Source organism: Artemia franciscana, chromosome 9 (genome assembly GCF_032884065.1).
Source record: "Artemia franciscana chromosome 9, ASM3288406v1, whole genome shotgun sequence".
Classification (NCBI taxonomy): Eukaryota; Metazoa; Arthropoda; class Branchiopoda; order Anostraca; family Artemiidae; genus Artemia; species Artemia franciscana.
In genome coordinates this window covers 23100468-23119235 of record NC_088871.1, presented here as the reverse complement: position 1 = coordinate 23119235, position 18768 = coordinate 23100468, and the positions used below count along the sequence as shown (strand labels likewise).

At 35.6% G+C, this 18768-nt stretch overlaps 1 protein-coding gene across 3 annotated transcripts in view; it reads right to left on the bottom strand.

Moving 5' to 3' along the window:
• The window catches only part of LOC136031158 (glutamyl aminopeptidase-like), a 61288-nt gene that overhangs the window by 21428 nt on the left and 21092 nt on the right, over positions 1–18768 (bottom strand). For all 3 annotated transcript variants that reach the window (XM_065710492.1, XM_065710491.1, XM_065710490.1), the window contains exons 6-10: positions 17217–17397; positions 12190–12415; positions 8529–8683; positions 7963–8211; positions 5265–5432 (exon numbers count right to left, since the gene is read on the bottom strand). In XM_065710492.1, the coding sequence (XP_065566564.1) occupies positions 5265–5432; positions 7963–8211; positions 8529–8683; positions 12190–12415; positions 17217–17397 (979 nt within the window). The remainder of the gene's footprint in view (positions 1–5264; positions 5433–7962; positions 8212–8528; positions 8684–12189; positions 12416–17216; positions 17398–18768) is intronic.

The window sequence follows — 18768 nt, the reverse complement described above, 5'->3', positions numbered from 1 at the left end:
GCCGGCCGTCCTCAGATCTCGGTCATGTGTTCGTCTCAATGTATTTTTGGGGCGGCCTCTCTTTCTTCTACCGTCTGGCTTCCATTCATAGGTTGTTCGAGGAAGGCGGCTCTCTTCCATACGAAGAACGTGTCCCAGGTATGTCCACCGCCTTCTTTTCAGCAACTCAATGACTGGAGGTTGACCTGTTTTTCTGCGTATTTCTGCATTTGTAATTTTTTGTTGCCAACTTGTATTCAACATTCTTCTGAGGCTCATATTTTCAAATGCAAGGATCCTTTTGTCAAGCTGGGTGTTTATTTTCCAACATTCACTTGCGTAAAGGAGAATTGAGAGTACATTGCTATTGAAGAGTCGAAGCTTCAGTCGCATTGAATATTTATTACTTCTCCAAATAGGCTTCAATCTATTGAAGGCACCTGTAGCTTGTCCAATTCTACGTTTAATCTCGGTCGAGATCTCTCCATCACAATCAATCCAGCTACCCAGGTGCTTGAACTCCTGGACTTGTTCTAGATCTTTGTTTTTGCAATGGAGAACAAGTGGCGAGGTTGTGATGGCCATGCTCTTCGATTTGTCAATGTTTATCTTTAGCCCGACATTCTCTGCATTCTCGGTAATAGTGTCAAGCAGCTGCTGCAACCGTTCTTTAGACTCTTCGAGAAGGACAACGTCGTCCGCGAAGTCCAGATCAAACAGTTGTTTGTTGCTTACTTTTACCCCGTAGCCCGATGTGAATCTCAGGGCATAATCCATTATTATTATAAATAGCATGGGGGAAAGTACACATCCTTGACGAACACCAGACATGATCTTGAAAAATCTGGTTGCACCGTTTTCGGTCTTTACGCAACATTCCGATTCTTCATAAAGCGCTATAATCATATCTGCTATTTTCTCGGGAATTCCGTAGTATTTCAAAACTCTCCACAAGCAATCTCTGTCAACTGAGTCAAATGCCTTTTCAAAGTCAATGAATAGGAGGTAGAGCTTCTTGTTCCATTCTTTTGATTCTTCGACAAGCATTCTCAGTACAAATATTAGATCAGAACAGGATCTCCCAGTTCTGAAACCATGCTGCTCTTCTCGTAGAGTTGCGTCTAGTGCTTTCCGCAGACGTTGCAAAATGATGGAGGCTAATAGTTTGGATGAGACAGGGAGAAGATTGATACCTCTCTAGTTATGGCAGTTCATCAAATCTCCCTTTTTGAAGAGTTTGACTATAATGCCTCTGCTCCAATCTCTTGGGGCCTACACTAAGGTCCATATTTTGGTGAAGAGAGAAAGCCAAATGGATATGCAGGTACTAATTGAGTACTTCAGCATTTCTGCTGAGATGCCATCAATACCCGGGGCTCGTCCATTTTTTAACTTCTTTGCTGCATTCTCGCAAGTTCTCGGTCTGTTCAGAAGTTTTTCGAAATGGGAAGCCCATCTCTCGTCAATTTTCTCTGGATCAGATATAATTGATCCATTTTCGTCCTTGACAAGAGTGATTCGGCTGCTTTGTTTTCCTACCATCTCATTTGTCAATCGGTAGACAGTCTTGGAGTCACCCTTCCTAGCAGCTTCTTCAGCTAAAGCTGCTTTCTTTTCAAGGAACTGTCTCTTGTCCTTTCTTGCACTCTTTTTTACCTCTTTATCTTTTTCTTTGTATAATTGTTTTGTTGCCAGCTCTGAACACCTTGTAGTATCGATGAGCATGGCTTGCTTAAGTGCCTTTCGTTCCTCAATCAGTTTCCATGTTCTGTCAGAGATCCACCTTTCCTTTGGTTTCTTTCGGAAACCTAGCTTTTCTGCGGCAATCGTCGTGTATGCACTTTTTATTTTTTCCCATTTCTCTTCGACACTTTCTGAGTCATTTGCCTCAACAGGCAAGGCATCACATTTGTTCCATACAGAGATACAGAAATCTCTGCGGATTTTTTGATCCTGTAGCTTGTCCGTGTCGTACAGTTTCTTCAGATCTTGCTGTGTCTTTTTTTGGGCACGTAGTTTGATCTGTAAGTGGGCGATCATGAGCATGTGATCCGACTGGGCGTCTTGAGGGGAGAGTTGAACGAAATCAAAGCACGCTATGTGTATAAGGATTGTCAAAAAGGTACAGCACAGTAATAACTGAGTATATTAACTTGGAAAATCCATGGAATAATAAGGGAGATGATCAAAAGGACAATATTTGCATGCTACCAATACTAGTACAACTACCACCAACGCTACTGCCACACTACTTCATTTACAGTATTAAAAGGAAATTCGAACTAAATCAAAAGACGGTATTAGCATGAAAACTGTCAAAATATCGTATCTCAACTCGCCAAAAGGCAATACGTGCACACTACTGCTAATACTACTGTTACTGCTACATTTACTACTACTACTTTTATTCCAACTACTTTTTGGGCTAAGAGCATTAAGATGAAAATTTCAAGAAGCATATGAATATACAGGTTATCAAAAAGATATATCTGAAATGTCACAGCAATGGCTAATTGTATTAAGTTAAAAATTCCAGAACTTGATGAGAGGGATGTTCAACTGACCAAATAGCAATAGGTTAATACTGCTGCTGCTAGTAGTACTAAAGCTATTGAATACTATTCCTAGTAATATCAATTCAACTATAATGACTGCTATTACTACTGTGCCTAAGGGTATGAAGGTGAAATTTTCAGGAAGTTTTGAGGGGGGAAGTTGAACTGAATCAGAACATGCCCCCTGTATGTAGATTGTCAAAAGGTTGCAACAGCAACATCTTAGGAACAGTTTGGTTTTAAACTGGGCTATTGCTGGTTATTGTTGGGTAGTTGGTTATTGGTGAAGTTGAAACTAGCAGGGCTTATTGTGAGGGATGTTGAACCAGCCACAAGAAAATATTTGCATCCTAATGCTACTACTTCAATTCATGCTACAGCTACTGCTACTATTATTACTACTTCTATTACTACTACTACCAATAAAGCTTAGCCTGCTACAATTAATTCTACTGCTGCTACTACTACTACTACTGCTATGAAAACTGAGGATATTAAGGCGAAAAATTTGGGATATATAGACACAGTATGGAACAAAATTGAAAAACACTATGCGCAGCACGTTGTCAAGCAGACGCATCAGAGATGCTTCAAGAATGGTTGATGGTATGTAGTAAGCTGAAACTTTCGGCATATGTTGAGGGAATCTTGAAGAAACCAAAGGTGCTATGTGCATACTGCTACTAAAGCTGCTGTAACTATTGCTACTACGCAAGCTAAGGGTATTGAGGTGAAGCTTTTAAGGGATACTTAGGCGGATGTTGAACTAAATCAAAACAAACCATGAGCATGTGGACTTTCAAAAAGGTGACAAAGCAACATCTGAAGAACAACTTATATTATTAATTTAGACCTTTAAGGGCAAGTGGTCGAGGATTTTGCTATAGCCAGAAGGCACTATATGTATACTTTTAATACTACCACTACAGTTAATGTAACTAATAACGCTAAACGTATTAAGATAAAACTTTTAGGGAACGTTTAGAAGTTTCCATTAAATGAAAAATCTGTGTACATGCAGATTTTCAAAAGGACATATAAGTAATATTATAGACAGCACCACTGAATAATAGCTAAAAATATCATTGAAACTTTTAAAGGAGCTGATTCAGTTCAAAATTAAAATGTCTGGTGCTCTTTTTAAAAGTAACAAGAGATTAGAGGACAAAAAGCCCTTTTCTCAAGCCCATTCATTTTCCAGACGCATCCAGTCAAAATTTTGAGACAGCCATTTTGTTCAGCATAGTAGAACGGTCCAGCAACTATGTCTTTTGAGATATTAGGCATGTTAAACCTCCGCAATTATGCAATTGATCCATTATCCTTTAAAACTAAATGTTGCTTTAAAATAAATCAAAAGGCATTATGTTTACGGTTGCCAATAAGACACATAAGACACATAGCAAAATATTGATAAGGACTGGGCGGTATTAAGTTGAAAATTTTGGGGATACTGCTATTATTAATTCTGCTTTTACAATTTAAATAAATAAAAAGAGTCTAAGCATATCCAGGTTGTCAAAGAGTATAAATATAATCTTTTTAGAATGATATTAAGTTTTATTTTTCAGGTCAACTTAAGAAGCTATAAAATTAAATTAAAAATAGTAACCCATGCTATTCGTTCAAATAAAAAAAATGAAAAGATCTAAAATATTATTCTTTTCATGAAAAAGTAGCAATAGTCCATAAAAACAAGTAACAAGTCAAGAAAAAACGAACAGAAATTAATTAAAAAAACTTTTTCCACAAAACAAGTTTTTCAAAGAAAAGGAAAAGGCTCTATTAAGCCAAGAATGAGCAAAAATAAAATCAAATAATCTTCCAAGCGTAAAACTACCACAATTCACTATCAATAAATAAATGAATCTCAAAACGAACAGAAATTACAGTAGATAGCCGAGTCAAAGTCAAAACGAGCAAAAATTAACATGAGTAGGCCTGATAAACCCCATGCCTTCTCAAGACCAGAAAACAATTTGCTCTTTACTGAAAACAAAATACGTTTGAAATGTTTTCACGATTCTTACTTTCATAAATTAAAAATAATCAAAACTTTCAGGAATAAATAAAACTTGTATATGTCAATTAAACTGACAACTGACAATCCACGGTCATTTTTTTTTTTTTCAGATAGAAGACAGATAGATTTTTTTTTTTTACGTTGATCAGCAAAGCGCAAATTATTTTCTGGTCTTGCGAAAGCACGGGGGCTTGTCAACCCTATTCATTTTAATTTTTGTTCGTTTTGAATTTGACTCGGCTATTTATTATAATTTATGTTCGTTTTGAGTTTAATTATTTATTGACAGTGGTTTGTGCTAGTTTTAAGCTTGGAAGATTATTTGAATTTATTTTTGCTAATTTTTGGCTTAATGGAGCTCTTTACTTTTCTTTGAAAAACTTGTTTAGTGGAATTTAATTCAAATAAAGATTACGAGCGTAAAATGAGAATTTTAATGTGCGAAGTCCAAAATAACAGCAATACCTCTCATTTTAGAAATTTCTCGCTTTTACCTTTGGTTTTTAATTGTAAGTTATGCTTATAGTTTTATTTAGTTTTTCTTTTTTTACTATGTCTTATTTTAGTTTTTTTTTTTCGTCTGGGACTTTCCAGAAAATTGCCAACTGTATCTAATTCTGGTTTTGAACGATAGCCCAAAAAACTTTACTTTTAAATTTGAAAAGAAGATTGAAAAAAAAAATATTTGAAAATATAGTGAAGCTTGCCTTGACATGAACGTCATTGGAAGAGTTTCTTGCAGCAATTGAAAGACATTCCCAAAAATTGTCGCTGACTGTGTTCAAGTATTTGTTTGTTTCTAAATAATTTGTAAGTCCTTGTTTGAAGATCTCTTCTCCTAGGACACCCTCTAGCATGTAAAGTATAGATGCACCCTAAAATGAATAAAATTTTAACGGCATTATTAAAATATGACTACGACAGCATTGTCCAAAACACATATGCGAAGAAATCTCGACAAGAAACAAAAGCAGACATTTGATTAAGCTTGCTTGCAAATAATATTAATTCACTGTTAAAGGACCATCTAAAAAACAATATTCACTCATTATGATACATTGGATTTAATTATAAATATAACTAGGATTTTTTTCGTAGCTTTAAAATTCACATCATTTTTCCTTGGTTAACTGATTTATAGCCTTAAAGTGAGTTATTCTAGAAAACATAAGAAGGATTACAACCTTTCAGAATAGATACCAACTAATTGTGTTGCGACAGCGACAATTTTCTTCTTTTTTTTTCTTCCTAGCACCCCGATTTAAGCTTATTCCTAGAAATTTGTTAGGGTCTAACCTCTGCGATTTTAAAGAAAGTGTGAATTTTAGGCCAGATTGATGAATATGACTTTGCATTTTGGAAGCTTCGTAGAGCTCTTGCCTGGGGCCGAAAAGGATAGTTTTTGCTTGTCCTTGAGCCAGAGCCTATAGTGTGTGAAGTGACTTGGATTTTTAAAGCCTATGTGAGAGAGAACTATCTGAAGTTATGCAGTCAAGCTTTTGTTTCACCAAACCATTTTCTCCCATCGAGTGGAAAGCTCCGTTCTAGCAGGCAAGCAGGCAGGCACCAGTTTCAAATTTAAGATGTACTAAAATCTATTAGTGTTAAATATATGCAGCAGTTACTCGGCCCCACAACCAATATATCTTCTTTGAGTTATAAATAGAAAAAATTACAGAAACGAAAAAGTGGGGGCCGAAAGTGCTGCCCTCTATTGTTTCTACCCATTTCTGTTCGTGATTTCAGCTGAGTTTCTGATTCGGTTTTTCGCACTTGAGATTGCGGTAGAGAAATGGTATCAGATGTACCTCTTAAACGTTAGAAGTTCTCTCATTGATAAAGAAATTAGAGTTTATCCTTTGCTCCTTTCTAAGTGATGACGTTAGAAACCTAGCCTACGGCAAAAAAGACAACTTTTGAACTGAGACAGATAGATTTTTTTTGACGTTGACAGCTCTTGATGAGCTGATCAAAGTATATGTCATCCATTTTTTGTTAGAAAAATTCCTTCATGGGATATACTACTTTGAAAGTTTAAAAGGGTTAACAACTTCAACAATAAGGTACACACTGAAACCAAAAATAGTCCGATACAGAAATGGTATCAAATATACCTCTTAAACTTTAAAAGTTCCCCCATTGCTAAAGAAATTAGAGTTTATCGTTTGCTCCTTTCTAAGTGATGATGTTAGAAACTTGGCCTACGGCAAAAAAAGTCAACTTTTGAACTAAGACAAATTGATTTTTGTTTTCGACGGCAATCGATAGCTCTTAATGAGCTGATCAAAGTATATGTCATCCATTTTTCGGTAGAAAAATTCCTTCATGAGATATACCAGTTGAAAGTTTAAAGGGGTTGACAACTTCAGTAGTAAGGTACACACTAAAAAAAATAGGCCAATACCAATTGTGAGACATATAGGGGAGTTTTACGAAACAGTCGGTTGTTAGCTCATAATCAGCTTTTGCAATGAGGGGTTTTCAACTTTGCTAGTTGGTGTACCTATTATTTGTTTCCGGTGTATTTGTTAGTAAGACCAATCTGATTCCAGCGGTAAGACATGTAGGGGACTTGTAAGTAATAATAGGCTGTTTTTAACTTCTCTGCGTCTCTTTTAACGTCTCTGCTATCTTTCTGCAAAGAGTAGTAAGTTGAAATAAATTGGGATGGTGAGTGAAAAACAGGGGAGCAAGTACCATTTGGCACGACAATAAGAATGGAGAAAATATATTTTATGTGGAAATCATCTTTCGCAGATTAAACAAATGGTTGATTTTCAGTATCTGATATTTGATTTCCCTCCATATCTTTAAAGTTTTATTGGAAATATTTGTCCTATAAAGCATGAGATAAACAAAAATCAAAACCAATATTCCAGATTGAAAAAAGGCAATTTGACAAAATTTCGTTGTAGTTTTTGTGTCATCATATAAAACCCAAGAAACATAGAATCAATTTCCAAAAAAAACATCAACAGGTTCAAGGAAAGGTTACTTAACTGAAAGTAACTCTGATTGTGAAGGGAATAAACAGCTTCTAAATATTTATGGTAAATTAGATAACCATTCAAGGGCACGCACGGGAGAGGATAGAGTAATGATTCAGCTCTGCTTAGAAGACCAAAAATCACAAAAAAAGCAAAACTTCGCAGCATTAGGGACAAAATTGAGATTTTTCTTTTAGAAAATAGATCTTTTTTCGAACCTTCATCCCCCCCCCCTCTCACCCCCTGAAAAGCATTTTTTGAGCAACTCCAAAATCGCGGTTCCTTATTTGGAAACTCTTCTGTAAATTTCTAATCCGTTTTCTAGTTTGTTTTCATCATAAAAAAGACAGCATTTTAAACAAGCTAAAGCAAACTCTAAAAAAAAAGAAGCTGAGGCAAATTTTATGTATAGACTAACTTTATTGTATGATATAGCATCAAATATAGACTCGATTTCTGATGGATCGTCAACCGACACAGAAACAGGATGCGAGGTTGAAAGCTCGTCCAATGCCAAAGCGGTTTGTGTCTTCTCTAGTATGAATTGATCCATCATTCGCCAATTCCCAATAATGGAATTTACGGCTTTGTATTCCAAAAAGCTAGCAAATCCTTCATTTAACCATAGTTCATTCCACCAGTCCATTGTTACCAAATTTCCGAACCACTAAAATTAGAATTTGTTTTTAATAAGTAATAGACAGAACAAGGCTAAGAACGTAATCATAAATCCATACATACAGTTAGACAAGCCTTTACAAGATGTTACCAACCATTTCCTATATTATATTTCTCCCCCCCCCCCTTTGAACCTTTTAAAATAAAAATACACCTTGTTTAGAATTGCCAAAATGATTTTTGCTAAGACACTGCTGGAATTCTAGTGGAAAAACAAGTCAAATGAAGTGGTATTTGGTCAAATGAAGATAATATTTATATAAAACTGATAATATACTTCATCGCATATCTATTTCAAACAAATACCTGATGAGCTAGTTCATGTGCGATAACAATGGCAACATATTGCTGAGACTTCGTTGATGTTTGCTCTGGGTCGACAAGTATTGCGGCCTCTCTGTATGTTACCAGCCCCCAATTTTCCATTGCTCCCGCGCCAAAGTCCGGCACTGCAACCAAATCTAAAACAAAAGGGTAGATTTACTAAAGTACTAATACTCCTGTGTTCTATCCCCTGTGTTAGTCTCAGCCGCTTTAATATAACAACGGAGAATTTGCTGCCTTTCCAACATATAATACGAAGAAGAAGAAAAAAACAGAAATCTTGCTAATGTTCTAGCTGAAATGAGGTCTAGTCAAGATGTCGTCTGAACAGGTTAATTAATGGTTAGAACATAGGTACACAAGATCTAAACTTCAGAGGTTTATCCATAAGTTATCAGAGGATGATTGCAGTTGGCCTAAAAACACAAATACAAAAAAATTCAGCTCCATATTTCTTTTTAATTCTCCAGAATCCTTCAGACAGAAATCAAGAGAAGATATTAAAGAAGTTCATCAGATAAAAAAAAGAAAACGAAAGAATTGAGTGAAATTAACTAAAAAGTAAAATTTTTGCCAGGACAGGAAAACCTAAACCGAGCACCCATTCTACTCATTTTCAGTGGAAACCAAAATTTTTTAGAATGAAAATACAAATATATGCAACTGTGAGACTAAATTTCACCATAACAAAGCTAGTAACAAGCTCAAAACATTAAAAACAGTTTTGGAGGTTTAATATTATCGATTTTCAAATGCTTGATCATACGACGGGAACATTATTAGGATATATTCGCATAGAATCCAAATGGATATCTGTAAGAAACGAGAAATGCTAACCAATCATTTCACAAAAGCAGGATTTTTACCACTGACATTGGTCAAAGCCCATGATATTTCCGGACTCTGGATCGTAATCGCTCTTGGAGTCCTAAAAACCCTTACAAAAGATATGGCTCTCGGAGACATGATTTTAATTCCAAAAATATTAGATTTGGCTACCGGAGCCACTCTAGAACATCACCTGAGAATAATAACGACCAGCAAAAGCTTTCTCCGATTGAGCAAAAGATAAAAATCTGAAAGAGAATGAATCAAATGATGCACTTGTTAAAAAGATATCAGAAGAAAGCTCATGTATCAAGGAAGGTACCAATATTCATGAAAAACTTGCCAAAGGCGATGACATAAACTATCACTTTGCTTTCTACTTTATCCCAAATCCAATCAAGTAACGAAATTTCCAGCCAAGGTAAGCAAAATTTACATTTAACACCAATAAAGATAATCCCGTTGTCATGGCAGCGAGAGACTCGTTTAGAATGAAATGCGTAACTAGTGAAATTTATATTTTTCAGATTTGGGACAAAGTTTATGAGAATGTCCTGGATATTTCTCATTGACAACTAGCAGTAGTTACTGAAATAGGATGTGCCCTTCCATTATTAGAATTAGAACAAAATTCATCGTCTTCAAACAAGATTGACAACTCCCCAAGAGAAAACTAGAGATAAAGAAAGGAATACCATTGCATTTTTTATATCTACAGGCATATCAAGGAATTTTTAATACTCTGCCTGGTAATTCGCTTTGCAATTACTTTTGATAATTTTTTTAAGATATGGGGGTTGGGGCTTTCAAAGGGAAGGGAGTTCTGCCCAGGCTGACCCTATTCAAGCTAGGCTCGCGTTTGTGTCTGAAACCCTTTACATACTCGTTTTATTCTGAAAACCATTAAAACCTACAAGGCAATTTTTTACAGGCTCTTTACCTTGTGTCGTTTTATAAGTTTCATGGTAGAGGCTTAATTTAATCTTAGTTAAGAAAACTAAGTTTTTATTTTTTTAACACTGGGTACTCAAGAAATTACTCACAATAATTATGAGAGGTACTCACTTTGAGAAGTGTTCATAATAAGAAAGAGAAACAAAATAAGTAACAAATACACGAGAAGAAAATCAGTAGAAAAAGAAATGAAAGAAGCAATGGCCTTTAAAACACAGTACATCACAATTACTGGCAAACGGATGTGGAAACCTTCAGGTCCATACCCCCTTCTGCTCAACCGATTTTATCAATAGCGTCTTATATATATACCGCAAAAGTAATCTGCGTTTGGAGTTTTCTTTTAAACCCCCCCCCCATCATTAAAAATCCCCTTCAAAATAAATACCTGTGTCCGTGCCTGATTACTGTGTCTCATGCTACTGAAAAAAAAATAGTACCAAAATAGCAGGTTACAAACAAACCTGCCCTTGAATTAGCTGGTACTATTTGACTCTACTATATCTGAAGTAAGTGAACTTCGTCTTTATATAGACATAATTTACTAAAGAACTTAAAATCCATGATTAAAACAACAAGTGCTGAAAGAGGTTTAAACATAAGAAAAAATTGAATCACTAATGTAAAGGCTATAATAATCAAATAGCTTTGTCAGCAAAGTATTTGTTTTTCCCTTTATTTGTCCCAAAAACTTTTGTCCCAATATCTTGGCTACTTATCCACATTTTAAAGACGAATCCTTTCGAGAAAAAAAGAGAAGCCGTCAGTTGTTAAATTTGATATGTATAATTGAAGAGCAGTCACATTCAGTGATTGCTTTCATATCAGTTCACGGAAGTGTCCTTTTAAACATTAGAATTGCATTGTTGTTTTAGCATAAATCTAAAGTAGATATACTCTATGATCCGCTTTTCTGTTCCTTGTATAAGACAAAACAAAGAGGGATCACAAAAAAAGGCTGTTCTCTTTAATGCAAATGGACCAGGTGAAAAGAAAATAGTCAGATGAGATGTAGAACGAATTCGGAAAGGAGAGAGTAAAAAATCAAAAAGCTCAGGGTCAATGCATGAAACAGCAACCACTTTTTACGTAAATAAATGTTTGACAACATGAATTCAACGTCTTAAAATTTAAAACAATTGGAATACAAATGATCTGATTATATCACTATCAGCAAGGATTATGTTTACTCAACTTAGATATGATATGTTGTATTGTAATATAAACAAACAATGAGAACCGGCTAAAACTGAATTTCCATCAAAAAAGCTAGTTTCACAATGACAAAAATATAACAGCTCGGTAACACCAACACTGATTTTCTTGAAACTATTAAGACAGATATAAATAAACTATAAATTTGCCACCACGGGCAGATAGACAAGAGCTTATTTCAGGAGGCCCATACTTTTTGGTGGATTCATCAGAGCAACGAATGAATAAGCAACCTACATAGAAATCTCAAAAATTAAGGGAAAATCCTAAAAATGATGCTATTTTTGGGGACCAAAAATGACCTAATCTGTGCGCGTTCCAGTATATACTTAATTCTATTTTTCACTGCAAGATTTGTTCTTGACGACATGTCTTCTGTGTGCAGTTACAATCTTTAGGGGAGCTGTATACAAAATAAGATTAGTTACAATTTTTTAAATACTTCAAAAATGCGATAACATCAAGGGCAGAATATTAACCATAGGGGATATGGTGGAATATTGGTGGAATATAATATTCTCATATATGAGAATATTAACCATAGTGGGCTTTTGAAGACAAAAACATATTTTTCGAAGATTGAATTTTTCGGTTTCCAAAGATACTAAAATTAACATAATTTGTAGGTACCAAATTGGATACTTACCAAGCTTAGGAAGTGGATAAGGAACTCCAAAGAAGTCCTCGTAAAAGTCCATGACTTTTGTAGCGACGTCGAGAGCAAAGCTAGCTTGGGTTATTTGATCTGGTGGTGCGTATACGGATACAGAAACACCTCTAGAAGTTTTGTTGGTAATTTTAGAAAAATCGCAGACAACAAATGCAACTAAATATGTACTCATTTGTACCGTTTCTTGAAAGTGGTCTTGCAGCTGAAAAAAATAGCGGCTAATATGCTGCAAATACTAAAGATAGACTAACCTATATATTTCTAAGAAGAAAAAGGTATTTAAAAAAAATTAAAACATATTTCTCTTTCTAAGAGACAAGAAACAAAAATGTACTTTTAATTCGACTAGTTTTGAAATAAGGTTTACATTCGGGACAAAAAAACTTTAAAGAAAGGGAAAAACAGCTCATCGCAGCACAAAGCGATGCCAGGCCAACACAGCGAGCGCTTAGGACAAGCACGTTTATAGAAAATATATAGAAAAGTAGAGACTTGACTGAAAAAAGAATTTTCAGTCATTGGAAACGTATAAGAGGAGACACTGCAAAATAAGCCACTTGGTAGAATATACATATTATGACTGGAATATGCCAATATTATAGAATCTTGTTCTTTGCAAAACCCCCCAAAAAGGGCTGTCCTAGATCAGTTAACTTGATAAGAAGTAAAAGTGAGTGTCATAGTTCTACTTTTGGGTATCGTACTTTGACTAAGATATCTCCAACAAGCCTAGTGGAAAGTGAAAGCTAATATATAAGAGAAACATCTTCGGAGATCAAGAGCTGATTTGGTCTATCAGAAGGGAGGGGAGAATGATCCTGAATACTTGTCATCTAGAAGTCAAATAGAAGGGTTCATACAATCTCAACTAAACACTGCAGGAATTAAGAGCTAGTGTTCTAATTATTTATTTCCTAGGCTCGTGCCTATCTAACCTATGAAGGAAGGAACAATACTTGTCACCACGATATCAACCAGAGGGTTTTTAAGAACCTCAACCAAACATGGTGAAAACCAAGAATGAATACCCTAGTTTAGCCTTTTGAGGATAGTAGTGATTTGGGGTAGTTTTACGTTTGGAAGATTATTTGACTTTATTTTTGCCTATTCTCGGCTTAATGGAGCTCTTTACTTTTCTTTGCAAAACTTGTTGTGTGGAAAAAAAAGTTTTTTTTTAATTTATTTCTGACCGTTTTCTATTGACATAGTCTTTTTCATGTAAAAAATAATATTTAATATCTTTTAAGTTTTTTCTATAAGAATCCATAGTATGGGTCTCTATTTGTAAGTAGGAACAACTTTTTTAGCAATTTTTAATCCTTCACACAAACGCTACTTTTTAATTTAATCTTATAGCTTCTGAAATTGACTTTAGAAATAAAACTCAATGTCATTCCCAAGAGATTCTATCTATGTTTTTAATAGCCTGGATACACTTACACTCTTTTTATTTATTTAAATTTTAAGAGCAGAAGTAGTAATAGTAGTATCCCCAAAAGCTTCAACTTAATACCCCCAATCGTTTTCGATATATTGCTGAGGTGTCTTATTGGCAACCATGAATACGATACCTTTTGATTTATTTTAAAGAAAAATTTAGTTTTAATGTATAATGGGACAATTGCATAATTGTGGAGGGGGTCGACATACCTAATAGCCCTAAAACATAGTTGCTGGACCGCTCTACTAAGCTGAACAAAATGGCTGTCTAAAATTATTGACTGGATGCGTTTGGAAAATGAATGGGCATGAGAGACGGGCTGCTTGTCCTCAAATCTCTTGTTTTTCATAAAAAGGGCACCGTAACTTTTACCTTTGAATTGAATTAGCTCCTTTAAAAGTTTCAACGATATTTCTAGCTATTATAGAGTGGTGCTGCCTATGCTATTTCTCATATGTCTTTGTGAAAACCTGCATGTATATAGTTTTTCCTTTAGTTGAAACTCCTAAACGTTCCTGAAAAGTTTTGTTTTATTATCATTAGCGTCATGAGTTACATTGACTGTAGTGGTAGCATTAAAAGTATTAATATAGTACCTTCTGGCTAGTTATAAATCCCCCATTACTTAACCTTAAAGGTATAAATTAACGATATAAGTTGTTCTTCAGCTATTACTTTGTCACCTTTTTGAAAGTCCACATGCTCATAGTTTGTTTTGATTTAGTTCTACATCCGCCAAAATATTCCTTAAAAGCTTCACCTTAATACCCTTAGCTTGTGCAGTAGCAATAGTTTTAGCAGCATTAGTAGCAGTATGCGCATAACACCTTTGGTTTATTTAACAATCCCTTCAAAATGAGCTGAAATTTTCAGCTTAATAAATACCATCAGCCATTTCTGAAGCATTTCTGATGCGTCTGCTTAACAACCTGTGTGGGCATAGTGTGTGTCTATTTAGTTCCATACAGTTTCTATATATCCCAAATTTTTGTCTTAATATCCTTAGTTTTAATAGCAGTAGCAGTAGGAGTAGCTGTTGTATTAATTATAGTAGCCTAAAATTTAGTGGCAGTAGTAATTATAGAAGCAGTAATAATAGTAACAGTAGAAGTGGTATGAGTAAAGGTAGTAGCATTAGGATGCAAATATTTTCTTTTGATTAGTTCAACAGCCCTCACAACAAGCTCTGTTAGTTTCAACTCCACACACCAAATTGTTCCTAAGACATTGCTGTTACACCCTTTTGACAATCTGCATACAGAGGACGTATTCTCATTCATTTCATCTTCTCCCTCAAAATTTCTTGAAAATTTCGCCCTCAGGCCCTTAGGCGTAGTTTTAATAGTACCCACAGTAGTAGTATTATCTATATGTAGTATTATCTGTAATTTTACAAGATCACACTTTCTATATAGCACCTTGTATGCTCCCAGAGCAAAGCTTACAACCCTTGCCCAGAGGGATGTAGGGGGGAGGGGGGTTACCATCTTCAAAGACAAAATTTTTGGACCTTTCAATCACGTTGGACAAAATGGCTCTTTCAAAACTGTGATTCGGTGTGTTTGGAGAAATAGTGGTTGTAGAGGGGGGTTAGTTGCCTTATAGTCACTTTCGACAATTACAAAAGGGCACTAGTCCTTTCAATGTCCAATCAAATGAGCTCGTTTTGAAGTTTCTACGAAAAAAAATTTCTATTAGATGCATTTCGGGAAAATACGAGGTAGAGAGGGCGGTACCCACCCTACGATCACTCTGAATCTTAAAAAGGGCACTAAAATTTCTGATTATCAATCCAATGAACCCCCTCCGAAGTTTATACGATCAGCCTTTCTATATGTACCTTATTTGCCCCCAGGGCATAACTTACAACCCTTGCCCTGAGGGCTGTGGGGGGTTGTCTGAAAATTTTGATGGGATGTATTTGGGGAAATGGTGGGCATGGTAGGAGGGGTTAGTTGCCCTCCAATCACTTTCGGCTATTAAAAAGGGCATAAGACATTTAAATTTCCAATCAAATGACCTCTTTTCCTATGAGAACAAACAGCCATTGCAAAATTTTTATCAGATGCATTTCGGGAAAATACGAGCTGTGAGGGGGCTATCCACCCTCTGATCACTCTGAATCTTACAAAGGGCACTAGTACTTCTAATTACCAATCTAATGAGACCCCTCCGAAGTTTATACGATCACCTTTTCTATATATACCTTATATGCTCCCAGGGCATAACTTACAACCCTTGCCTTGAGAGTTCTGAAGGAGTTGTCACCCCCAAAGACATAATTTCCGGACCTTTCATTTACTTTGAATGAAATGGCCGTCTCAAAATTTTGATTGGATGTGCTTGGGAAAATGGTGGGTGTGGAAAGCCAGTTAGTTGCCCTCCAATCACTTTTGACTAATAAAAAGGGCAGTGGCCCTTTCAATTTCCAATCGAATGAGCCTTTATCAGAGTTTCTATAACAGCAAATGGCCATGTCAAATTTTCTATCAGATACATTTTGGGAAAACACGAGGTGTAAGGGGTATTCATCCTCCCATCACTCTGAATCTCAAAAACGGCACTATAACTTCTGATTAGCAATCCAATAGGCCCCATCTAAAGTTTATACAATTACTCTTTCTACATAAACCTTACATGTCCCCAGGGCATAACTTACTACCCTTCCCCTGAGGGCTGTAGGGGGGCTATTATCCTCAAATACATAATTTCCAGACCTTTCAACTATGTTGAACAAAATGGCTTTCTCAAAATTTTGATTGGAAGTTTTTGGGGAAATGGTGGGCGTGGGAGGAGATTAGTTGCTTTCCAGTCACTTCCGACTATTACAAAGAGCAATATCCCTTTCAATTTCCAATCAAATAAGCCGTTGTCAAAGTCTCTACGACAACTCCTTCGATACATAGTGTCCTGGTCTTAAAAAAAAAAAAAAAAAATAAATAAATAATACATTGTGCCCACATCGCTCTTTACTTAGGCAGCGCTATTGCGCTCTTTATGATATGCTATCTAAGACAAACAAAAATGCAATTATAAGTGATGTTTGCTGCGGCTTTTCTTTCTTTCTCAACAATTCGATGGCGCTATTTTTGCCGTTTGCGTTCTGAGAGGCATAACAGACCAATTTATTAATAAAAGTGTTTGTTATTTGCTGCACACATTATACATGTAAGAGAAATATCAAAGCTGATTGAACGTGCGTTTAAGTTATCACATATTTTAAACATTTGATTATTATTAGAGTGTTTGAATGACATAAAATTGTACCATAAAAGAGACATTTTGGCCCCATATTTTCCCCGATGCGGCACCTTTACAAAGAATTCACTTTGTCTGGAGAACAAAATTTCCAAAAGATAAGATTGTTTAAGGATGTTAGATGGACAAACTGAAACATCAAATAATTTTTTTTCCAATTTAGATTATAATTGTTTGGAGATTATTATTGTCTTAACCTAAATATAGAACGTTATTTATTGAAATAATGGTGGGTAAATTCTAACAACCGAATCAAATAGGAAACAAAACAAAAAAGAATAAATGAAAGGAATAATTAACTTACAAGTCCTCTTTCTAGAAAAAAACCGACATCTTCTGTTTTTTCGAGTGGCATATTTGAAAGTGCAAAGTGGTCTCGATGCCGAATAATCGATATTTTGAATTTTGCTTTTAGATGAGGCTCGTCAAAACATGGAAAAGCGGCTCTTGCATAAGTCGGCTCAAAGTGAGTTACTGCCAGGAATCTAAAAACATAATATAAAGTTTATATTTGTACTACTCATCCTGTCTACCCGGTCATTGTGTTTATAATTTCTTTATCATTATTATTTTTTTGTCATAAATCTTGAATTAACTTCAAATGAAGGCTATTACTAGATTATTTTAGCCTCTCAATATAGCCCTTTTTTTTACCAAATTTGCCAAAGGTTTTACTATTCGTCCAACCGTCTAGGGCTAAACTGAAAGCAGATCGTGCGCGGTCGGAGTGGGAGGATGTTGTAAGGATAGATTTAAGGGAAATGGGAACTTAGTGGGAGGGTTTAAAGAGAGAGACTTTGAATAGATTGGGACGGATGAAAAGAATGCGTAGCTGCGTTGGCCTCAATCGGCTTGGTGTTGCGGTGAGCTGTTGTTAGTTTTAGTACTAGTAGATTTACCATATCATGTTATCAAACCTTCTGGTTTCCTTTGCTAAAATTACACTTGCCAAAAGCACCAAAATTTATAAGAGACAAATTGGACCCTAGGGAATTTAAAGATGAATTTCTGATAAGGAATAAAGGTGTGTTGTTCGGTACGTTTTAAATGCCACTGAGGGACGTCTCTAATTTAGACCTAGTCCTGTAACAAACTGCATCACTTTAATTTAACTGAAAAGAAGTCTTATAGAAGCCAAGGTCAAGTAGCATGGGCGTCCGTAGGGTATATTCCACTGGATGAAAGGCTTAAAAACAAAGTTTTTTTGCCAAATTTTGTATTTATTTTCATGAAGAATTAGAGGACTTTATGTTTCACGTTTATTTTTACTTTTCAAAAAAGACAGTCAGGTAGCCTGACTAGCACTCAAGTAGACAGCTGAAACGTTTTCAACGTGGAGGAGAAATACGAAATCAAATGTCAGCCCCTCTCTTTGTGAGGTTCGAGCAAAAATAAAAAAATAAGAAAGCGGAAAGTAGAAAAAACAAAGTTTTTTCCCAACTGCCCAAAAGAGAGCAGATCCGGTCCGGTTATGTCAGTCACGTATCTTAGACAGGTTTTTATCCTTCCCATCCAGTTTCATCCTGATCTCACCGCTTTAAGTATTTTCTAAGATTTCCGGTTCCCCCCAACTGCCCCCCCCCCCGAATTACGCTGGATCCGGCTGAAATTTAAAATAAGAGATCTGAGTTACGAAGTCCTTCTAAATATGAAGTTTCATGAAGATCCGATCACTCCTTCGTAAGTTAAAAATACGTCATTTTTTCTAATTTTCCAGAGTCACCCCCCCCCCCCCCAATAGAGCGGATCCGTTCCAATTATGTAAATCATGTATCTAAGACTTTTCCTTATTTTTCCCACCAAGTTTCATCCCGATTCCTCCAATCTAAGCGTTTTCCATAATTTTAGGTTCCCCC